Below are 13,019 nucleotides of genomic sequence, written 5' to 3' on the forward strand. Positions count from 1 at the left end.
GTCATTAAGGGAGTCTAAAACACCTTGTACTCTTTTCCTTTAACCAAGGTTTTGTCCCACTGGGTTCTCCTGGTAAAGGTTTTTAACGAGGCAACTTGTAGTAGGAGATTGTGTACTCCTTTTCCTTCATTATGTTTTTATCCCATAAGATTTTTCCTAATAAAGGTTTTAATGAGGCACATTTTTATTTAAAAGAAATCCAAGGGGGAGTGTTATAAATACATAAAGTGGATGTCTATAACCTCCTTAAACATATTAAAGTAATGAGATAAAACTATTTACTTTGTTTATAATCAGGAGATGATTAAATAGAGTAATTAAGAAAACTTAATTCACATTTATTGATTGAATGTAATACATTTATTAATTGAATGCAAAGGAGATTATAAATAGTACCTTGTAAGTGGAAATTAAACAATAAAAATTCTCTCATGTTTTTCATGCACTTTTTATTTATTACTATTGTTTTATTAATTTTTCTATAACAAAAAATTATTAATCGAGGTCTGAGAGTAAGCAATTAGAGCCAAACCAAATTTAATTGTAGCCAAAGTGTAATAAATTAAATATAAATGCAACCAAATTTAATTGTATTCAAAAGCAAATTGAACCCTATTCGACGTGATTGTTATCGAGTTCGTACATCGAGTCGAATTCGAATATCCTAGCATTTGCCTCTTCTTTTTTAGTTTTTTAATTGTATTGAAAATTTTCAATTCAGATTCAAATTTACTTTTTTGGTATGCAAACAAATTTAGCGGAATGAATTCAAACAATTCAATTTTTTATATTAACCCGAAATCAATCTTCGAAGTGAAACTTGGTTGAACAAGGACCGAATTTCAAGTCAAACTGGGATACTTTCAGCTTATTGTAGACCAATTGCTAGGGTCTTTCACTGATTGAATATACCCCAAAAGGAAAGAATAGTCTCAAATTAAAGGATAAAAAAAGGGATTGACATTGATGTGTTAACATGTGCCTTACAATTACAACTTTTCAGGAACCCGTTAGAATATGTTAAGACATTATTCTTTCCTACGTACAACGCTAAGACTACAACCATCGTGTTGTAAATGAAGAGTCATCCCATCGCGAACTATATATTAAAAAAAAAATCCAAAGTTTTGCATGCTATCTTAATTATATTACCCACTATTATAATACAAGAAAAGGGTCCATTTTCAGCAACTTATACCTTGCATGAAATATCCATCAATCAGAGAATTCACTTTCTACGCATTCTTCAGTCAATTTACAAGCTTACTCTGCACAAAAACAAGAGCTAGCATGAAAACCTTTCATGCCATCCAAATGCCCTTCCCACCCCCATTTTCTGAAAGAATGGCCACTAACGTATCACAAACATAAAAGATAATCCACATACTGAAACAAAAAAAAAAAAAGAGCAAAATCCAGAATGATATGCTTTACCTTACTTTTTTTGTGTCTGTTAATGTCATTACGAACTTCATCTCCATCATGCTTCCTTTTCTGAATGTATATGAATTGCAAAAATTTTATATGGAATTCCATTTAAAATCAACTTAATTTCAAAGGGCAAATTCATGCAGGGAAACAGAAGATCGGCAAAATTGCTATCAGTTATCATAAATGGTCAAAGAAAATGTCGCAAGAGGCAACAAACATCTAACCTTTTCATGGTGCTTTTTTAAGTGATCAGCACCAGAACCATGATGCCCATTTCTATCCTTCTTCTTTTCCTTGTCTTTATCTTTACTTCGATCTTTATCTTTATGACAGTGCTTGTGCTTCTTACGCTCTTTATCCTTCTCCTTATCTCTATCTTTGTGCTTTTTATGCTTCCTCTCTTTATCTTTAACCTCACCCTTTGATTTCCCAGCAATAGTAGGCATCCCTTTTTCAGTCTACAAAAAAAAATGAGAAGAAAATTAGCAATAAGAATAGTAAAACAGTAGGAGCATTACATTTTACTCGTTAATTAAACAATGCCATAATGTCTACGGATGCCATTTGGCTTAAGAAACTTAAATAAGGCTAATCTCAAAGCAGAAAACTTCTTACCGGTGGCAATTCAACAGGAGTGGTTTCTCTCAGCTGAAAAGCCTCTTTAAGAATATCAAAGTCAAAAGGTTGTATGCGGGCATTAGTATCTCTGTTATGAGATGTATTCTGATTAAGCTGGTCCAATTGCATCCCTTCTCCTTTTCTAATTTCAGTATCTCCCGCCACATTATGAAGATAATGTGTGTCTGCAATGGACAAAGGAAGAGGTCTCTTGCAGAAGAAGTCATGGTGAGGCAACAACTTATATCGACTTATAAGATCGACAACACCACTAAGTTCCCTTGGTCCTATTTGTTCATATAAACAGTTTCTCATCAATTAAAAGGACTGATTTTTAAAAAAAAAAAAAAACCAACAACAAATAACTTTACATGAAATTATTGTCACCTGATTCTCAATTTTCAGTCAAACAGTTTTATTATGAGTCTGAATCAGTGCCTGGTAGTCTATGGATTTTCAGTGAGTAATGCACATGCACCATGTCCAACTCTTGCATGTCATAGAGAGTGCATGGTGTTAAGATTTTAGGTAATTATTTGGTGAGGTAAGTTATATAAATGAAATTGTTTTATTAATGAAACACTTTATATTATTCCATGAGGACAGTTTTAAAGCTAAAATATATATAAATAGATGGTTTATGAATAAATATATGATAGTGATGAGATGATAAAACCAAACTAAACCACCATCAAGCATGGTATTCAAATATTTTATACTGATGCAACATATAATAATGCATGACGGTGCTATATCAGAATGACACTGAATGATAACAAAGCAATATCCTTAAAATATTATTTTACGGGAAAAAAATACATCCAAAACTTTATCGGTAAATTTAAAATATCTTTAATTAGTTTTACCGAATAACTGGCATACCTCGAGGCAATGTCTGAGCCACAAATATGAACATAGATGGCAAAAAGAAAAAGGAACAAGAGAAAGGAAACCATGGAAGAAACAGAACTAAGGCCCAAGCTAGATTAAACAAATGCATTATGTCACCGAAATGCTTTATGTCCAGTATAGATGCTGAACATATTGCCATACTTATTTATTATAACACGAAGATTTTGACCCTTTTTGCATGTTTGAAAACATTATTTGAATTTAAAACACTAAATGATAAAAATAAAATTATTAAAAATTGTTTATTTTTAAAGCTGGTTTACAAACAGCATAAGATTTATTGTTGTCATCAAAAATGTCATTTTTAATTTTACTTACAAAGCAAGTAAAATAAAATTATTAATCACTCACTCAATTTCCTTAACTAGGATTGAAATAAATTAAGTTGGCAGTAAGACTTTCTTACACTTCAGAGTCTTCAATATAAAAGAGATATAGACGTCTAAAGTAAGAATGATGAGAGAAAAACTTGTTAAAACAAACTGTTTGGTTTGGGCAATCCAAAAATTGGATGAAATCTAGTAACTGTTCATTAGGTATTGAAAGGAAGGGAGAGAAAGAGCCAACATGGTAATGGAGCATTCTAGAATTTAGCTAAATTGGCTATTTTGGTATATTTTTTTATTTATGTTTAATGTTTTATTTTAGTTATTGGTTTGTATGTTTTCATTTATCAAGGGGCCAAGTAACTAGCATGTCATCACTTAATAGTTTGAATCGAGTATATCAAGGGCTCAGATGAAAAGCTGCAGTATAAATAGTATTTTAGACACATTAACAACCCAATTACACTTGGATATTATGATAACAGACCAACAACCCTGAACCCTAGTTCCATTGTACCAGATTTGCTTTTACATCAATTTAAGACTCTGCTTTGGTTTTCGTTCACTGTTTTGGTTTCCTATATCTTGTTTCTATTCCACGCTACATAATAACAATACAGCTGACACATGCACAATTAAGTGTTAGCACCACAAAGGATAGTTTTAACCTACAAAAGTTGAGTTCAACACGGTCAGATATGACCAACTACAACACCCAAGATTCTTAATTCCTTCGCTTTGCTCTGATTTCCAGATTCCTCATTCAGATCTAACGGAGGATAACTGTTAATACTTTCTTAACATGCACTTCTGATTAGCAATATGGTAGGTTAAACTTAGAAGTAAAAAAGGTACAATAATCAAGATATGAATGATACAACTCAAAAGAGTGATATAATATAGAAAACTGATAGCAGATCCAAAGCCTATCTCAACCAAACAAATGAAATGAAAACTTCAAAATACAGTAATAACCAAGATTAAAAATTTATAGTACCTCCTCCAAATTTATTGCCTCCAGCATCCATGAGTTAATGGTTCATGAAACGTGTAATGTCACCAACTGCAATTTCCTAGCCAAAGTCACGAAAATCCATGAAAATCATGTAAAACATCTGTACGGGTAAAAATTGATTCAAGTAGAACTTTGGTAAGTTAAACACGAAATTGTCACATGATGTAGAGACACCAACACTCATATTTTCTAACCAAAACTACATACAACTTACAAGCCTATAATGAGCACATTTTCTTTTTCAATTTGTTCCCCTTTATAGCATGTGAGTGGAACTAGCAACTTACAATTTTAAGTTCTACGGCCAACTATCACATCAAATATATGACTTTTCCAATTTAGCAAATGATTTCTTTACCATCATATTCTTACAACTTTTTTTCTTTACATCAAAATAATAATATTAGCACCAAACAATAAAATGATTTCGTTACAACATATATGTCATATATGTCACCCTCAATCGTCATTTTCTTCAATCATTACTGATCTAGGGGAACCCATTGAGGAGAAGAACACACAGCCAAAGTTTGGTTCAAAATGTGACAAGTAGATTAAAGAGCTCTGGATTCATATAAAGCTTGCAAGATGCCTGGATCAAGATTACTTGCTTCAAATTCAGTGTTGACAAGGGCTCAAGGTGCGCTCTTTCCTTGCTTCAGAAAACTAGCGACTTCTGAAGCAAGGAAAGAGATTCATAGCCCCTTTCACCCTCCTCAAATGTCAATAATTTAATAGTTGACATATTGCACAGTTGAGCAAATTATATGTCTAGCAAAACTGATAAAAGCCAACTTGGTAACCAGATTACCCTTTCATTTCAGAACAAAAAGAAAAATGGTTGCTGAACCTGGATTAATTATTTAGGTTAATAGCAAAGCACCTAGAGCCACAGGTAGAAATCTAAACACAGGTTTGAGGGTGGTGGTAGTAGTATGTAACTAACCCATTCTTCACCCGATTAAAATTTATAAGAACTTCGTATGAATTTCCAAAGCAAGCCAACTAATAGAATATTTAAATTTAAAAATAAATACTAAATTCTATGTTAATGGTAAGCTACAAAAGTTTACAAGCGACACCATGACGTTTTCATTGCACTGAAAATTTGAAATTAGCTCATATGGAATACTTTATCTCCACATAGTTTCAAGTTATAAAAGATTTAGTTAGTCAGGGCATCTCTAGTTTTGCTACTAAAATTTGCTTTAAACACTAAAAGCCAGAACCTTCACACATGCTTCTTCGTCTTATCTAACCGGATAATATTCTACACGTAGCAAACGCCAAAACCACATACTCAAATTACATCTTTTTTCATAATTTTCATCTAATTTTTCTCCGCAGAATCGTCAAATTTGAATGAATTCCCAATAAAATTGAAAAATAAACATAGAGGACAATGTCCGAACAAATTACTAATTACATAAAGAAAAAAAGGATTAGGGGGGAAACCATCATAATTCATCATTTAAGAAAAACTTCAATTAAGAAAAACAAGAAACATAAAAAGAAACCAAGAAATACCTCAAACATGGACTCGGGCAAAGTCGCCGAGGAACATTTTTCAGATCGCGAGAAAAAGCAAAGCAAAAAAGAAAATTTCAAGCTCCTCTCTTCCTCAGATAAATTCGGTCCTGACGCTTCAATGCAAGTAAAAGAAAACCTACGAAAAAATATTTTTAAAAAAACATCAAAGGAAAAAACAAAAACCGCGCAAAATTTTGAAAGAAATAAAAAATAAAAGAAGGGGAAACGGTGGAGAAATTGACCAGTGAAAATAAAAGAGAGCGAATTGAAGAGGGAGTGAAGCCGGGTAGAATGGGTAAGATCTTATGAAGTTGGAGAGCTTTCAGGAGCAGGCAATGGAAGCAATTAAGTCCCTACTTTTTTAGGGTTTGAAAAGGGACGAACCACCAACACTATACGAGTTTTTTCCTTTCTTTTCCTGGCCAAATCCTCGGGTCCGTAGCTTCTCCGGCTTATTTATTTACTTATTATTTTTATTATTTTTGGGGGTCACAGAGTCAAAAACCTTCGTAGTGGGAGTTTTAGCTCGTATTTTCTTTCCCGATGCACCGGTTTAATATGTATAAAATTATTAATACATTTAAAATTTTGATAAAATAATTAATCAGTAATTAGAATCATATGAAATAAACTTGAAAATTTAAATTCAAACATAAATAAAAATAAATATAGATAAACATAAATAAATTCAAATAAATAAAATAGGAAGTATCAAATTAAATTAATAAGGATTAAATTGAAATGAATGGAGGACTAAATCGTAAGACTATCAAATTATGAAAAGCCTAAACAAAATTAACTTATGACCTAAAAAATCTAGGGTAAACTATACTTAAGGTCACTAAACTATGGCATAATGACTTATTTGGTCTCCAACTTTTAAAAAGAAGCCATTTTAGCCTCTTTTGGCCATTAAACTTGCGATGTTTGACAAATCACTCCAAAATTGATGAAAATGTTAAAATTTGTTAACCTTACTAACGTGGCATACACGAGGATTGCCACATGCATGTTGTGTTAGCAATTAATTAATTTTTAAATATAAAAATTTTTAAAAAAAACTATTAAAAAGTATAGAATTATAAAAAAATCATTTTTCAGATTTTTTAAAATTTATTAATTACTTATGAGGCATACACATTAACTTTCATGCAAATGTCACATAAGTAAAGTTAAGAGACATTAATTTTTTTCATCCGTTTTGGGATGATTTGACAAACAATGCAAGTTTAAGGGTTAAAAAAGGCGAAAAATTAAATGAAAGGCTAAAATAATTTTTTTTGTAAAGTTGGAGGGCCAAATAAGTCATTATGCCCTAAACTATTAGTAAATTTACATTTTGGTCACTCAAGTTCAAAAAGTTAAAAAATGGTCACTAAACTATTTAAAAGTTTTCATTTAAATCACAAGGATGTTAAAATCGGTGTTGTATGGCCTTATATGTTCACACCGCCTTTACCAATTGAAAGTTTTCCCTCCTCTTCTCTTTTACAATTTAGCTTTTTTTATGAAACAACTTTAAACGTTAGGAATCTACAAACTAAAATCCAAATAGCTTTTTTCTTCGATCTTCAACACTGGCCATCAGATTGACTTAGATCATCAATATGTTCTCTGACTCATTAATGGGTGCTAATCCATAATACTAATAGTCAAATCGTCTATTAGAGCTTGCTAGTCAGACTTTAAAAAAACAAGTTAACAATTCAGTGACTTAACTAAATTTTTTTAATAATTTAGTGACCATTTTATAACTTTTTGAAATTAAATGATCAAAATGTAAACTTACTAATAGTTTTACCCAAAAATCTAATATTCCCACCCATGTGATTGGTTAGATTATGGCGCAAACTCCGACCCCCCCTTCTCTAGTGCAAATTATTATATTATTTAATTTTAAATTCATTTAATAATATTTCATTTAGTTAATTCTTTTAACATTTTATTCTTGATTTTCAAAAAAAAATTATTCTTATTTTTTCATTGGCATAATTGCATAAAATACCCTCAATGTTTAAGAATTTTTGATTTTGTGCCATTGACTTTTTTTTATTTACATCTCAACATTATGATTTTTTCAGAAATCAACTTAATTTATATTAATAAACTGAGTTAACCGTAAGTCATATGTGACATCATAGATAACATGATCTTTTCTTTTCTTTTTTTCATTTTGTTCCATTTCTTTTTTCTTCTCCCTTCCTCTTTTCCCATTACTGCTGCAACACAAAAAAAAAATTACTATTTTTCTCCACCATTGTTGTTGTTGTGTCCTCCGTTGCTGCCACTTCCACAACCACCCCACCCCTCTTCCACCTGGGTTTCGACCTCCACCACCTCCACCCCAAATGATTCATTCTAATTTTCTTCTTCCACCCGGGTCTTTGTCAGCCATGAATTTATTCTTTCTTGCACAGTATCTACAGATTAATGTATGTTATTAGGACAATGAAATTATTTTTAAAAAACCCAACAATTTTATTGATTATTATAATAGCCAATCAGAGATAACAGAATAGCAAAAATGAATAAGCTGACAATATATATTCATGCTGGTGTCAATTTCATTGAACTTCCTTCTATCCTTCTGAGCCCCCACAAGCTTGAACCTCAACTTTTTCTTTGAAGGTGAGTTTCTTGAGAAATATCCAAACTTGAAAACTTTTTCATGGCTGGAAATCAGATAATTCAACCTAAAATTCGATGCTTTTAACTAAGTAACCTGCAACTAGTAGCCATTTTTTGGGGCGGGATTTCAAGATTTAAGAATTGAATTCATAAGTCGAATCCTAATGAAGCAAAGTAGTCAAAATAATTATTAAAGGAATTTAAAAGGGTCAAATAGCTCTATTGGAGAGGAGTTGAAATTTATGAGCTTGAAAACATGAGTTTCTTTGGGTTAATGGGTTTCAAAGATTTAAGCTTTGAGACAGATTCATAACTAAAGACGTTGTAATCAAAAGGGAAGAAGATGAAGATGAAGAAGAGAGGTGTGTGGAAATGGCTTTTCCTTTAATGCACAGGAAAATAAACTTGCTAGATGAAAATGAATCAAACTTTGGGAAGAGAGGAAGGGAGAAGAAGAAAGAAGATGGAACAAAATGAAAAAAAAAATTAGATTGAATCATTTGCGGTGGAGGTGATGGCATTGCTAGGTCAAAACCCGGGTGGAAGAGCGGTGGGGTGGTTGTGAAAGTGGCAGCAGCAGTAGCAGCAATGGTGGAGAAAAAGAGTTTTCTTTTTTGTGTGTGTTGTAGCAGCAATGGGAAGAGAGGGAGGAATAAAAACGAAGATGGAACAAATAGATGACATCATCTATGATGTTACATAAGCTTACTATGTTGACCATGCTTAATTGATAGTAAACTCACATTTATTATTAAAATTGAATTAATTTTTTAAAAAATCGTAAGTTAAGAGTGTAAATAAAACAATAAATGTCAAGAGTACAAAATTAAAAACCCCTAAACATTAAGGATATTTTATGCAATTATACAATTTTCATTTTACTTCCATTTTCTACCCGAAAAAAATCTCAATACTCTTTTTTACTTCTTCTAGCTGACATCTCTCATTCCCATGTACCCTCCTTTCCATCTATTTTATACAAAAGCATCTACCTTCTCAACCTTCTCCGATGGTCCCTTACACCAAAACCAAAGCCCTTACCCATTGTTAATTCAAACGACAACCTCCATCTCTGAAAAAAAATCTAGAACTAATGAAGGTTTTTTTATTCAAACTAATCAAGAATTTTAAATAAATTTAAATATAAAATTAATATTCGAACTTATCTACTTTTCTTAAATTGATACTTTTAATTTTTTTTTTCCTAAATTGTTATCTAATTTTTTTTTCTTTCATTATATTAATACCTAAACCAACTGTGTTAATTTTTTACTAAAGTAATAGCATTGGCTAATCACATGTCGCCACGTGGCATCTCTCATGCCTCATTTTTCTTTTGCATTTTTCCTTCCCTTCCCTTTCTTTCATTTCTTTTCTTATTTTTCAAGGTCTGGTTCTACATTTCTTCAGCTTTCTTCCTCAGTCAAAACCCCCAAAATTTTCCCAATACATAAAGAAGCTGGTTCTCTTTAGACTCTCCTTCATCTTCCTCTTCCGACATTTGAAAGTAGTCGTTTCCTTTTCTCCTGATCGCCTTTCTCTTCTCTCATTAAAATCTGTCCTGGACTAACCTTCAGGCTGGTCAGTCTTCACCGACTGGAATGAAAACAATGAGACACAGTGTAATTACTTCAGCGTTTCTTGCAAGACTATTTCAGGATTTCCTGACCCGCGTGTCGTCGGAGTCGCGCCGTTCCTTGAACATTTTTGCTTCCCGGAACCACAATCGCTCGTCAACATGAGAATTTGCCGGCGGAATCTTGGGAACAATAGGTCCTTCCCCAAAAACGACCTCCCCATGATGTCGAGGGGTAAATGGTTTTGGATTCACCTCTTCGGAAAGTGAAACCTGTGTTGGAAATTGTGGAAACGCCTACGTTTGAGAGAATTCCAGGCCGTACCATGTAATTGCATTTGTTTACTATGGTAAAGTTTGTTCCTTGCACTCCTGTTCACAGTGTAAAGAAAACCAGTAAAAAAATTTAGTGAACCCAAAGATAGTTAGCTAAAAAAATTGATGAAACATCATTCAATGTTTCCAGAATGAAACTACTTGATAGAAAGGGATGTGATAGAAGAAGAGCACAAATAGCAGCAACAAATGTAATTCGCGCCATGAAGAAGAGGAAGTTGAGGGGATGGCAAATATCAACACTCTTCTCGTTGTTCAGAAATGGTGAGATTCTTCAACGGTGATATATGTCGAAACCAAAGTTTGAAAATGGGAATAGACTTAAAAAAAAAAAATGGAAGTCACCACCGATATTTTATTGGTGTGATTGGATCACTTTTAAAATAATTTTAGGTCTGTGAATTTTGAGAAAAACAAGTTCGGGAGTCGGTTATGCACGAAGAAGAGTTAGCACCCTCGTGACGCCCAAAATTGGTACCGAATTGATTATTTAATATCTTAATGTCAAAATTTTAAAAAGGTTTTAAAATACGATCTTTTTATTTTGAATAAAATGAATTGAATGATAAAGCTTATTTATTTCAAAGAAATAAATTGTCATACTCAGTAAGTTAGAGTGCAACATTTCGAATCCTCAAAATTAAGTTTGAATTTTAGGTCTGCGAATTTTGAGAAAAACAAGTTTGGGAGTCGGTTACGCACGAGGAAGAGTTAGCACCCTCGTGACGCCCAAAATTGGTACCGAATTGATTATTTAATATCTTAATGTCGAAATTTTAAAAAGATTTTAAAATACGATCTTTTTATTTTGAATAAAATGAATTGAATGATAAAGTTTATTTATTTCAAAGAAATAAATTGTCATACTCAGTAAGTTAGAGTGCAACATTTCGAATCCTCAAAATTAAGTTTGAATTTTAGGTCTGCGAATTTTGAGAAAAACAAGTTCGAGAGTCGGTTACGCACGAGGAAGAGTTAGCACCCTCGTGACGCCCAAAATTGGTACTGAATTGATTAATCTTAATGTCAAAATTTTGAAAAGTTTTTAAAATACGATCTTTTTATTTTGAATAAAATGAATTGGATGATAAAGCTCATTTATTTCAAAGAAATAAATTGTCATACTCAGTAAGTTAGAGTGCAACATTTCGAATCCTCAAAATTAAATTTGACTTTTAAAACCTATACATTTTGAGAAGTATATCTGATTATTTAGGTCAAATGAGAAAATCAAAACCCAGTAAGTTAGGGTTCAATTTCACAACATTCCTAAATATCGATTATTGCCTTTATTTTTATTTATTATTTAGAAGAATCCTTGTCTCGAGAAAACAATATGTCATATTCAATGCGTTAGGATATAACGTATTGAATTCCCGAGAGTGAGCTTTTTATTCGTGTGTTAATTAATAAGGATATTCGGTTTCTTAGATCCCGAGGAAGATTGGAATCCAGTAAGTTAGGACACAACCTTTTCGAGGATCCCAAATTCCGAGTGTCACGTTATTTTGAAAGCTTTTTTGAATAAAAATGCTTTTGATATTTAAACGATATTAGATGTAACCTCTTAAACGAATAAAATGCGATAGAGTAATGATGATGTACACGTCAAAGGGTGATTCTTAAATTAAAAAGTACACCAATGAACAATAAGCAATTAATGAACGAATACAAACAAGCATAACAATAATAATTTCATACATTATTTAAATATCAACATTAGCTAATAAAAGGAAACTAATTAAAAATCAAGCAAAAATAACACTAATGAAATGTACAAATTTAAACATAATTTAAGAAATAAATATAATGTATATAAATTAAAAAGTTAAAATAAATTTGAATAAATTAACAATATTGACATAAGTTGAAATAGATTTAAGATATTAAAATATTTGAAAGAAATAAAATATCTATATAATAATGTGAAATTAACAATAGATTATGTATGTATAATATGAAATAATTAAATATGAAATATGTATACATATAATAGTATTATATAATAGCATAATATAAAAAGGTATATTCACAAATCTAGAAATATGTAATGAGTGAATTTAGAGAGAATACATTATAGAATAAAATAACACATTATAAAATTATAATAATAAAATAAATAGAGCTCAAAATGATGATATATAATAAGATAATATACAAAAATATAGATGAAAATATGACTGAATATACCAATAATATTAATAATAATAATAAAATAATAAATGAATTAATAAAAACAAATGTAAAAAGGGATTAAATTAAAATCCAAAGAGAATCAGAAGGAGAAAAACGAAAATAAATCAAAATGGAGGGCAAAATCGTGACGTGCAAATAATATGAGGATCGAATGGGAAATATTCCCTTCCTTAAAAACGCAGCGCCTTGACACGGACCTAGATGAACTCCGCAACAAATTATGCTGCCCAAAATTGAAGAAACTTAAAGATCGAATTGAAATACAACGCAAAATAAGAAGGACTCGGCGCGCAATTACCCCTCCCTCTACTAAACACGCGGATCCAGCCGCAGTTGGACCGTGTCATCGGGTAAACGCCAATACGACACCGTTTTAGAGCCATTGGTACGGGCCTAAACGGTGTCGTTTTATGCCCAGTATAAATGCCCTTCAAAACCCTAAAACCAGAAT

The 13,019-nt window shown here is 31.6% G+C and overlaps 1 protein-coding gene across 13 annotated transcripts; it reads right to left on the minus strand.

The window, feature by feature from the left end:
- Positions 1-937: 937 nt before the first annotated feature.
- Positions 938-6,379, minus strand: LOC107954723 (mediator of RNA polymerase II transcription subunit 19a). 13 transcript variants are annotated; one of them, XM_016890371.2, is made up of 7 exons: positions 6,075-6,379; positions 5,830-5,968; positions 4,285-4,360; positions 2,047-2,336; positions 1,656-1,889; positions 1,435-1,494; positions 938-1,268 (listed from the first exon to the last, which is right to left on the minus strand). In XM_016890371.2, exons 3-7 carry the CDS (start codon positions 4,313-4,315, stop codon positions 1,251-1,253), a joined length of 633 nt encoding a protein of 210 aa, XP_016745860.1. In that variant the 5' UTR covers positions 4,316-4,360; positions 5,830-5,968; positions 6,075-6,379; the 3' UTR covers positions 938-1,250. The 13 variants fall into 13 exon arrangements, with proteins under 13 accessions (XP_016745860.1, XP_040952498.1, XP_040952496.1 ...); XM_041096564.1 differs by having other exon boundaries at positions 2,047-2,234; positions 4,285-4,350; positions 6,075-6,368; XM_041096562.1 differs by having other exon boundaries at positions 938-1,336; positions 2,047-2,234; positions 4,285-4,350; positions 6,075-6,368.
- Between the last annotated feature and the right edge of the window lie 6,640 nt (positions 6,380-13,019).

Source organism: Gossypium hirsutum, chromosome D07 (assembly GCF_007990345.1).
Source record: "Gossypium hirsutum isolate 1008001.06 chromosome D07, Gossypium_hirsutum_v2.1, whole genome shotgun sequence".
Lineage (NCBI taxonomy): Eukaryota > Viridiplantae > Streptophyta > Magnoliopsida > Malvales > Malvaceae > Gossypium > Gossypium hirsutum.

Bases quoted from the DNA above. Each gene is read 5' to 3' on its own strand.
- LOC107954723 (XM_016890370.2), bottom strand. From the start codon at position 4,315: ATGGATGCTGGAGGCAATAAATTTGGAGGAG. The intron at 2,337-4,284 runs GTACTATAAATT...ATGAACAAATAG, and splicing joins AGGCAATAAATTTGGAGGAG to GACCAAGGGAACTTAGTGGT. The intron at 1,495-1,655 runs GTTAGATGTTTG...ATATACATTCAG, and splicing joins TAAAAAAGCACCATGAAAAG to AAAAGGAAGCATGATGGAGA.